General features: G+C 39.3%; 1 protein-coding gene across 1 annotated transcript in view; it reads left to right on the top strand.

The window, feature by feature from the left end:
- Slc5a4 (solute carrier family 5 member 4) overlaps nucleotides 1–10,899 on the top strand; it is a 43,920-nt gene extending 33,021 nt beyond the window's left edge. Inside the window, exons 9-15 of the mRNA XM_008840988.1 lie at nucleotides 792–927; nucleotides 2,453–2,560; nucleotides 3,643–3,793; nucleotides 7,068–7,236; nucleotides 8,337–8,552; nucleotides 9,458–9,560; nucleotides 10,685–10,899. Coding sequence (XP_008839210.1) covers nucleotides 792–927; nucleotides 2,453–2,560; nucleotides 3,643–3,793; nucleotides 7,068–7,236; nucleotides 8,337–8,552; nucleotides 9,458–9,560; nucleotides 10,685–10,899 — 1,098 coding nt within the window. The remainder of the gene's footprint in view (nucleotides 1–791; nucleotides 928–2,452; nucleotides 2,561–3,642; nucleotides 3,794–7,067; nucleotides 7,237–8,336; nucleotides 8,553–9,457; nucleotides 9,561–10,684) is intronic.
- The last annotated feature ends 250 nt before the right edge of the window (nucleotides 10,900–11,149 follow it).

Consider the following 11,149-nt stretch of genomic DNA (forward strand, 5'->3'; position numbering starts at 1 on the left):
TCTCTCTCTCTCTCTCTCTCTCTCTCTCCCCTCTTCACATGTATGCATGTTTGTGAATGAGTGTGCATGAGCTCATGCTTTGTGGTGTCTGTCTGTGCATTCCACCTCGTTTGAAACATGGTCTCTTGTTCACTGCCTCTTACATGCCAACTGGCCAGCAAATTTCCAGGGCTTCCCCGTCTGTCTCCTATTTTGCCATAGGAACACTTGGATCACACATGCCTGCTACTGTGCCCAGTTTCACATGGTTTTGTGAATGAGTGTGCATGAGCTCATGCTTTGTGGTGTCTGTCTGTGCATTCCACCTCGTTTGAAACATGGTCTCTTGTTCACTGCCTCTTACATGCCAACTGGCCAGCAAATTTCCAGGGCTTCCCCGTCTGTCTCCTATTTTGCCATAGGAACACTTGGATCACACATGCCTGCTACTGTGCCCAGTTTCACATGGTTTCTGTGGATCCACACTCGGGCCCTTATCCCTGCACAGCAAGTGCCTTACCCACTGAGCCATGTCCCCAATATGCTCTAAACATATTTTACTGTAGCTAATATATATTGTCTTCCACATACCAAGGGTCTTACATTACTCTGAATGTCCTGAGAGAGAGAATCCTACTTTAGGGATGAGATCAAACGGTACACAAGATAAGTAGTAATTCAAATCCCAATCTTACTCCAAAGCCCAGGCATTTCTACCAACCCTGTCATTTCTTATCACAACATTAAACCCTCAAAGACATGTTTGATGTCATTTTTGATTGTTTCACTAGAATGTTGTGTTTTCCTGACAGGTTATTGTACAGCGCTGCTTATGTGGCAAGAACATGTCTCATGTGAAGGCTGCCTGCATAGTGTGTGGCTACCTGAAGCTGCTGCCCATATTCTTCATGGTGATGCCAGGGATGATCAGCCGCATCCTGTACACAGGCAAGCTACACACACACTTCTCCTCTATTTTATGCTTGAATTCTTACAAGGATTTTTAAAGCTATAATAGAACCCTGATAAAATAGCAAAGCTATTACAAGTTGAGGAAGCAGCATGTACAGGGCGTTCCCTGGTCCCTTTAGGGGCTCTGCTTGTCTCCTTGAAGACATTTGAAACGGCAAGTCCTGTTTTCAGGAAGTGTAGAGAATATGGTACCGGGGCACTGCAGGCAGAATTTGGCAAGTACGACTTGGGTAAGCTGTTGAGACTGAGTCTGAATAGGTGTACAAGATGGACCAGTTTCTTGGTTCCCTGAAACAGGTATAGTTGAATAGATTTCCTCTGCCTTGGAATTAAGTTTTTGGGGATACATTAATTTAGTCAGCTGAGGATAACTGCGCTTTCAATTTTTTCTTAAAAATCAACTTTATTATGAAAAGAGAAAGAAACAGAACTGAGAATGTCAGGTAACACTGAATCCACCAATGCTTCTCTATGGAGCATCTGTTTATTTCCCTGGCATCTTAAGTGTTGCCTAGAACAGTAAAGAATCAAAAACACCTAACAAATGGGGAATAGCCACATTGTTGTATACCAAAAATGGAATACTAATTCAAAACTTGGATAAATGCTAAGAGTGTTTAAACATGAAAAGAAAACCATAAAAATACCTTGACATTTATCATAATGGACCTAACATATAAATATATTATTCTATTGAAAATGATTTTAAAGGAATTATTACAAAGACGTTGATGAGTTGAGATGATATTATTCTAGGTAAACATCATCTTTCCCTATTATGCATCATAATACTGTTTCAGCAAAAACAGACATCGTGGGCCAGTGAGATGGCTCAGTGAGTAAAGGCACTTGCCACCAAGCCTGACAGCCTGAGTTCAAGTCCCAGGACCCATAATGTAGAAAAAGAGAACAGGCTCCCTCCTATAAGCTGTCCTTTGACCTCCACATATGTGTAGAACCCTACACATACAGACATAAAGTAAATAATAAATGTAGAATAATTTTTTCAGAACATAAATCATCAAGGTATTCTACAACTGTCCCAAAGGTGAAGTATCATTCCTCATGGAGAATCACAATAATTGAGCAGAGCAAGTGATACTGCTTGGTAGATGTAAGGTGAAAACATCAGATGATGATGATGATGATGATGATGATGCTGTCTCTGTAGTTCTGTGTTGTAGGAGAATTTATATTTGTTCTACTTTCTGGAAAATGGATCATCTTCCTACAATGCTCTAAAGTTCTGGTTGGGTCATATTTAAGGGAGATTCCCACCTAGTAGGTCAATGCATCAGAAACCATGAGAATGAAACAATTAGGAGGCAATATTCTGGATAAAAATGGTACCAGATACTTGACATAAAATTTAAAAAGAACCTCTGTTTCTAGGTGTCTTTCCTCCACCCATGGGTCTTATACCTTATCTGTTTGTCCAATGGTTATGAACTCTACCTGCCAGAGTCCAGCTCACTGAGCTCACCTCCACATATCTCCCCAGATTTGGTGGCCTGTATTGTGCCTTCTGAGTGTGTAAAGCAGTGTGGTGTTGACATTGGCTGCACTAACTATGCCTACCCAGCATTGGTGCTGAAACTGATGCCTATGGGTAAGTAAATGCCTAGGCTTACAGAGCCTCAATACTTGGTCTATAGATGGGCACAGAAAGGGTTGTGGTATAATCCTTAGCAATTATTACCTCCATTAATTCAGTCTTGTTCATAGACCTTTCTTGGGTACCTTCCATACGTTGCCAGTCGTATGCTGAGTCTAGACATTCCAGAGATAGGCCAGATAAAGTTTCCATTAGAAGAATCTTTACCCTTTCAGGGTCAAGACTCTTTCAAGTAAATTAAGAACATTTGAATGGTCCCTTTGCTAATAAAAGCATTGTTTAGCTACAGGCTTATGTATTCGGAGAACTCAAGGCTAACTATATTGCTTTCTATAGACAGATGAGTAGCTTGGGTGCCCCAAGACATTGATGAAGTAGCAAAAATAAATTTCTTCACTCTTTGAAACTCACAAGCCAGTTTCATGAAATATAAAATAAATCTCACATATGACATAAGTAAATTATTAGGATGGCAGGAAGTGACTTGGTGAATTGAAGCAGAACACGGTATAAAGAGCTCAGTAGCAACCGGGTAAAAGCATCTGCTAACACTCTTGTGGCCATTTCTCTACCCTGACAGCCATGAACATTTTCAGAATAAAGGGACATGACACATAGGCATGACACCATATACCCCCCCATCCTCTGTTCTAGGAGATGTACAGCCAAGGGGGAACTGGAGCATGAGGTCCTGGTGATGCTTCAAAGCTCTTGACTTTTCTCTCTCCAGAAACTTCAACAGAACCTCTAAGTAGGTTTCCTCTGTAAATCTTTGGGTAGTGAAGAGATCTCTACAAAGAAAGATGATGTAACATGGTTTCCTCTCCTTTAAAATTAGGTTCTAGAAGATGTCCTCTAAGTTTATATTTGAGATTACATTCCATATTGCATGATTATCAGATCACCTGAAAAAATGCAGGAAACTCTACTCCTGATGTGCATGGTTGATAGGTGCATCAAATAATCAATATTCCAGATGACTCCATTGTCTTTGAACAGTTCCCTGTTTTTAGCTTGGCCCTCATAGAACATGACATGCCGCCTCTAACCAGTACTTGCCCCTCTCCTGGCCCCAGGACTGCGAGGCCTGATGCTGTCGGTCATGGTGGCCTCTCTTGTGAGCTCTCTGACCTCCGTCTTCAATAGTGCCAGCACTCTCTTCACTATGGATCTCTACACCAAGATGCGGAAGAAAGCATCTGAGAGAGAGCTCCTGATAGCTGGACGGTGAGGGGGCCTTGGTCTCTAGAGCTCGGTAGAGAGAGGAAGAGGTAGAGGTGAACCAAAGTACTCATATCTATCTCTGTGAAAACAATCATAGCGTTCTACAGTGAGGAAAGGGACATAGGGACAGTTTAATACAACTTAGCTCTTTACATATGTAAAAACGGAGGCCATACTTTGAAATGACATAGTTAGTTTCTCAGATTTTAAGCCCCTCTGATGGTTTTGGTTTTTTTTTTTTTTTGACCTTTCCTCACACAACCTCCTCTAATCATATTGTTGCAAATTCCCACCTGGTATTCTTGATGCTTCATCTTTAGAAGTTTCCATGAATAGCATATGAAGGGGATGATGAATTAAATCATCCACACACTACCACAGATGAGATTATCAATTACATCCATTAAGAATTGGGCCATATGAGAAAGGGACAGACTTGGGGAAGGGCCTGGGTCATGAAGTTGCTTAGAAAGTTATGTCCACCTTGGGGCCTTGAAGGCAATGAGATACAAAGAGATAAGCAGGAACAGTAGGTAAGAAGGATTCCTTTTTCCTCTTCATTATGTTCAAGTACATCCAATATTGTCATAGTGTTTTGTAAACTGAATTAAAGATTGTTAGTACTTATAGATGTATAGAATGTAACTATACAGCTCAGTGACATGTCACAAAAGGAGCACATATGTAACTGCTGGACACGTAGTAAGTAGAAACCATGAGCACCCAAAATCTCCACTTGGTCCCTGTCTTCTCAAAGTTAACCACTATGACTTCTTATGCTTTTATTTATTTATTTGTTTGTTTGTTTGTTTATTTTGGCTTTTTTGGAGACAGGATCTCCCTGTAGTTCCAGCTTGCCTGAAACTCATTATGCCGACCAGGCTGGCCTCAGCCTCACAGAGCTCCACCTGCCTCTGCCTCCCAAGTGCTGAGATTAGAGGTATGCATCACCACACCCAGCATCACTATGACTTCTTATGTTTTTGATTTAGTCTTCCAGCTTCAGACTCTAATAAATACAGTAACTCAATGTGGATTCCTGGATACATGGCTTCTTTTGCCCATGTTATTTTAGTGGCATTCAGTCATGTTGCTATGTACAGTTTGCTTCTTGCTGTGAGACACTCCTACCTTATCAGAATGTATCTGCTCTGTTATCCATGGTCATATTGCTTTGCACCATGTCTCTTAGTACACGTGAACTTATATTAATTACTGTCAATTACATTACTATGAAATAGCCTTCATTCGTGGCCTTTTCAAACTTGGTGGTTCTGATTACAATGGAATGTAGGAAAAGTCTTGAAAGAAGAGAAATTGATTATGACTTAGAAAAAGTTAGACTGATGTTATTAACTCTAAATGTGGACATAGTGGTAGGATATTGGATCCATCACTGTTCCTTTATACTTATCAATATGGGCAATATATTCAAAGAACATTTTCAATCCTAAAAATGTGTCGTCATTTACTTGTGACTTGTCACTTCAGGTAAATGATGAGCCACAGTTAGAAGAGAAATGAGCATCTTCCCCTGGATGTGGCATCTCCCCTTTTTCTGGAGCTTTCTCACTGTGGTTTTAGCATGGAAGCATTCTCATATGGTGCTAAGAAATCCAGCACCTAGGAAGACCAGGCTTTGAAGGCCAGCAGTTTTGTGAAGTTGGTATCAAGAGAAACCGACCACCTACTTAAAGAGTTTTCTTTGCTTGTGACACCAACAATAGCTTTATTAAATTAAACACTTGGGAGTGGAAACCCAAAAGGCCTCAACTTGGCCCAGATCCTGACTCTGGGTAAATGCTGTAGGACAGGGAGAGTGCTAAGGCACATTTTTTTCTGGGCTGGCTGATATTCACGTGTCTCAATATATAGTGATCCCACTATTTAGTACATGATCTTGGACACAAATCCTCCTTATGTCTCAATGACAAATTGATGGCTGTCCTTTCTCTCTGATCCAATCTCTTAAAATACAAGTATGGGAAAATATACATTTTTAAAATTCCTGCTTTTTGTAAGTCATATCTTTGTGAAGAAGATAGATAATAAATGCAGGTTATAGCGTATGAAGAGAAGTGTCAGAAATAAAATAAATCAGAACTAAAAGACAGCAGCAACAAGCTCTCAGGAAATCTTCCTGAGGAGAGTGTATTTGAGCAAAGTTCTAAATGAAGGGGTACAGCGACTCTCAAGGCTCTGGAGAAAGAACCTTCTGTTGTCATTCACGTGGATGGCATTTCTGCTGACAAAGGGTGAGGTTGACACATGGGAGCAAGAAAATGCAAAAGGCAGGGCACACAGGGCTACTGGAGCCATAACTGTATGTGATAAAAAGCAACTGTGTGAGCTGGAGCAGCACATGACTTTCTTTCCAGTGAGGATAGCAACAGTAACCATACATGTGATTTATTGGACCTTTGTTTACTGTGATTGGATCATTTACCAAGGCTTTCATGGTTTATCATCTAATTATAGCCAGCTTGCAGAGATTTTGTGAAGTTTAAATGAGACATTTAAGTCTCCTACCCAAAGCCTTGTTTCTGGTACCCCACCACCATGACAATTGCTTCAGGTGATAGCAGATGATGGGCTTGTGTGTAGTTTGGTAAATTGTTCATTTATTCACACACACACACACACACACACACACACACACACACAATAACAGCAAACACAGAAGCTGCTGCAGTTCAGAAAACTGAAGAGCCCATCTTTGATGGACCCCAGGATCTTCCATAGATTTTTTTACCACTACTCAATATTATAATTAATCCTTTCTGTCTGCTGGCGTAATGAAACAGTAAAATATGCAGGTTATATTTCTTGTCAATTCATCCAGCATTCTAGGATAGATAGAGGCTATTTTAATTCTTACCTATGCAAACTAACTTAGTTTCCCTCTAGCTAAAAAAAAGATGAAAATTGGAGTTTATCGTACAAATGATTGGTGATTAATAAAACTAATATAGTATTCATTTCCGATTCATATAGCAAGTACATTGCCTCAGAGAACTATTGATCAGTAGCTGACATTCAACTGTTTTTATGAGGGAGCATTTAATCTTTGATGAAGCTTTTATGGCAGGTATAGCCAAGCACTGTTGGCATTGCACTAACAACAGATGATTAGATAGCGTAGCATGGGCCCATATGGGGTCAAGGAGCTTCATTTCATTTTGAATATGAACGAATGGCCCAAGAATAAATTCAGGAGCACAGTGAAGGTGCCTAGGATAGTGTTGTTTAATATCTGAATTATTTTGTTTTCTCACAGGCTATTTGTAACTGTGTTAATTGTGACCAGCATCTTGTGGGTGCCAATAGTCGAGGTATCTCAAGGGGGACAACTGATCCATTATACAGAAGCAGTCTCTAGCTACCTTGGGCCTCCTATTGCAGCTGTCTTTCTACTTGCCATCTTCTGTAAAAGAGTCAATGAACAAGTAAGTGAACACTGGGAGGTTTTTCTAGGGTTAGGTGAGAACATTTTGCTTCCTTCACTGGAATCACAGAATGCGTTCTTGTACTTGGTGTGTGCAGCTCAAGGTCTGTCTCGGTGTCTGTTGTGGTCACCATCAGTCTGGATCCTGACTACATTTGTACTGTCCTCTCATAGTGCACTCTTTGCATTACAAAACATTATGTGCATGGCACAGGGCTGGGGGGCACTAGTTTAGAAGGCAGACTTGTCAAAGTTCAGTCAAGACTCCAACTTCTAATAATATAGCGATGTAAATAACATCACTCTGTTCAGTGAAGATAATAATAATAGGCTACTTTGTGGGATTACTGTGAGGATTAAATGAAATAATATATTAAAATACTTTTTGGAAATCAAGTAAAAATTTAAAATGTTAATTGCTATTATGATGGAAATAACTGATCTTTTTGTTTTGAATGTCTAATCTTTAAGTGTTCTGTGTGTTTCCTTTATTATGATGATTTTCAGGTAAGGGGTGGGTGCAGAGCATTAGCATCTATGTGCTTTCACTTGGGGCTTCGTTTCTTATGATTCAAACCCACTTTTCTTTCTTTCAAGGCTCATACTCTGAATCTCCTTGTCTAAGTGTTTCTAAAACATAACATGCTGAACAGGGGAAAAAATACACATGTTTCTAACCACCAGCAGTTTCTCAAAGAAAATAAATTCTCTCAGTTGCCAATGGCTTAATAGAACCCTCTAAACTACCTAATATCAGTTCTTCAAATTGTGTAACATGAATCATAATTTTATTTATTCTATAAAAGAAAGAACAAGCTTTTAAGCTAACTATGAAAGAAAAGTCAGGAAAATCTTCAGTTTGGGTCAGTCTTGACCCAAGAGTCAGAGTCCCGGAATTGGAGAATCAAGATTGTGATGGTATTTCAGGAACACAGAGATCAGCACTCCATTGATGACATCTATGTTTGAAATTTTCCCTGTTTTGTTGTCCTTGTGTGTTGGTACTTAACTGAGAAGACGGTAGTAAGTAGTTCTGACTTTCTTGAAAGTTTCTCATATTTCCTAAACTGTCTGATTGTGTTCTTGGTTTTTGTTTTACAGGGAGCATTCTGGGGTCTGATGGTTGGGCTTGTGATGGGCCTTATCCGTATAATCACAGAGTTTTCCTATGGGACAGGGAGTTGCCTGGCTGCCAGTGACTGTCCCAAGATTATCTGTGGAGTGCACTATCTATATTACGCCATCATTCTCTTTTCTGTGTCTGCGTTGGTTATCCTGGGAGTTTCCTTCTTAACAAAACCCATTCCTGATGTACATGTGAGTGATGTATAAGCTAGGCGTTATTTGCCTTCAAACATTGCGTAGGAGGGCTGGAGAGAGAGCTCAGTGATCAAGAGCATTTACTCATCCTGTGAGGCCTAGAGTTAGGGTCCCAGCACCCATATAGGGTGGCTAACAACCACCTGTAACTCCAGCTCCAAAGGGATCTGCCCCCTCTGGCCTCTGTGGGCACCTGTATTCATGTGCACAAACCCACATGCAAACACACATACACGTAATTTAAAATAATAAAAATAAATCTTTTTCAGGTTTTATAGTTGCAACTTCAACTAATCCCAAGCCAATGGAATCATTGAACTGTTAGGTTTAGAAGAAGTTAAACATCCTGTATCAAAAACCCAAACAAAACAAAAGTTTTTAAAAAGGTATAGTGGACAGAAGTTTGGATATGGGATAGGAAAGGGGTGTATAACTGCAATTGGAATTTAAGGCTAGTACATAGATTCTGTGTAAACATAATGAATCCAGAAATAGAACTTAAGATATTTCAAGTGACAGTGATAACCCCTAGTCATTCATAGGAAAGGAAGGCCACAGGGAGAGAAAAAGAGGTCGGACAACCAGTTCAAAGGTAGACTTACCAGAGAAATAGCCTCCACCTTCTTTTACAGCAGTGAGGTGAATATAGTTCACAAGAATGTATTGTGTGTTTTATAAGGAAATAGAGGGGTTTGAAGGCTCCAAGTACAAAATAAAGGGAAATGTTTAAGGAAACGGAAATGCTAATTTCCATCACTTGATAATTGCGTGGTACATATGTGTATCAAAGAATTACCTCGTATTCCACAAACTTGTATAAATACTATGTGTCAATTTAAAACAAAACTGTTCAGTTTTTGCAAACACCTTTCACTACGTTCTCCCCTATGGTCCCCGGTTAGCTGTATCGCCTGTGCTGGACTCTTCGGAACAGTGAAGAGGAAAGAATCGATTTAGATGCAGAGGATAAAAGGCAGGAAGAAGCTGGTGATGGTAGTGAAGAAGGTAATGTCTGACTTACGGTTGGGTTTTCATAGCATGGCTTAGTGATGTTTTTTGCGGGGGGGTTGGTTTTTTTTTTTTTTTTTTTTTTTTTTTTTTTTTTTTTTTTTTTTTTTTTTTTTTTTTTTTTTTTTTTTTTCCCCCCCCCTTAGGTTGTGGGGGGTTGGTTTTTTTTTTTTTTTTTTTTTTTTTGGTCTTTTTGAGACAAGGGTCTCCCTATAGCCCCAGCTGGCCTGGATTCACTGTGGAGACCAGACTGGCCTCGAACTCCCAGAGATCTACCTGCCTCTGCCTTCTGAGTGCTGGGATAAAAGGCATGTGCCACCATGCCCAGCCTTGAGGATTTTTTTTAATGCAACTAAATCCAACTTCTGAAAACACTATTATTTTTATAACAAACTAAACGTGTACAATTTTACCTTCCCAGTAACTTGTTGAATATGAAATGCGTCCTACCTACCTGTACATCTTTCTGTCTATGCATTATCTGTCCATGATACTATGTGTCAATTACTAAGATGACACTCAGTTACATGTTGAGTGTTCCATCTTTGTATGTTGTGATTAAGCATCTAGCCCCAACTCTTCTCCAACCTTATTTCTTACTACTATTCTCTCCAGTACACTCTCCATTGTATAAGGGATGCTCCTTCACTTTTCCCCACATACACCAAGCTCCCTAGGATATTTTCATGAAGACTCTGACATAGTACATTATTTGGATTTGGACATTGATGGTTGATAACTGGTATCTTGTTTTTTTTTTTAATTAAATATCTTTTATCAGTGAGCTTAAGAACCATTTTCCTTTTATTAAATTTATTATCTCTATAATATATTTAAATGGAGCTCTAAATGGCCTTTTCTTCTCCATTTTTAGAAATTCATTGTCTATTAAGGATATTAATGCCTCCGAGATATGGTGGGCAAATCCCTCCTCTGTTTTGTCATTTGTTTTTATTTAGTTTATTGGACTTTTTCAGCTTTTATACAGTCAACTTTATAAATATTTTCTCAGGAAATATTTAGCAATAAGGATAGTAATCATTATTCACAGATATCTAAACAACATTGACAAGAATTTCTATTTCTCATCTTTAGTGATTATTTTTCTCTCTTTGTTCCAGATCACCCTGAGAAACCTCGAGGATGTCTCAAAAAGTTTTATGACTCATTCTGTGGTTTGCAAAAGGCAGGACCCAAACTGACTAAGGAGGAGTTGGAAGTCCTGGAGAAGAAACTCACAGACACATCAGAGAAACCCTTCTGGAAAAATGTAGTGGACGTCAATGCCATCCTCCTCATGGCCGTGGCAGTTTTTTTCTATGCCTATTTTGCCTGAACTCTTGCATCCACAAAAATATTGGTTAAGCAAAAGCTAATTTTATGCATTTTCATTTTGCAGTTTGTTGTACGTGCCTTTTCGTTTTTTAGGGACATTAGTAGTTGGTAATTTTATCTAATAAGATGACTTCAGGCTTCATTTTTTGTTTTTGTTGTTCTTCCATATAAATAAACAGAGCTTAAAGTTTATAAACTGATGGGACTGAAGAGATGGTTCAGCCAGATGGAACCTGGCTCTTGCAGAGGAC

The sequence above is a fragment of the Nannospalax galili genome, unplaced genomic scaffold, assembly GCF_000622305.1.
Source record: "Nannospalax galili isolate Female #2095 unplaced genomic scaffold, S.galili_v1.0 scaffold259, whole genome shotgun sequence".
Taxonomy (NCBI): Eukaryota; Metazoa; Chordata; class Mammalia; order Rodentia; family Spalacidae; genus Nannospalax; species Nannospalax galili.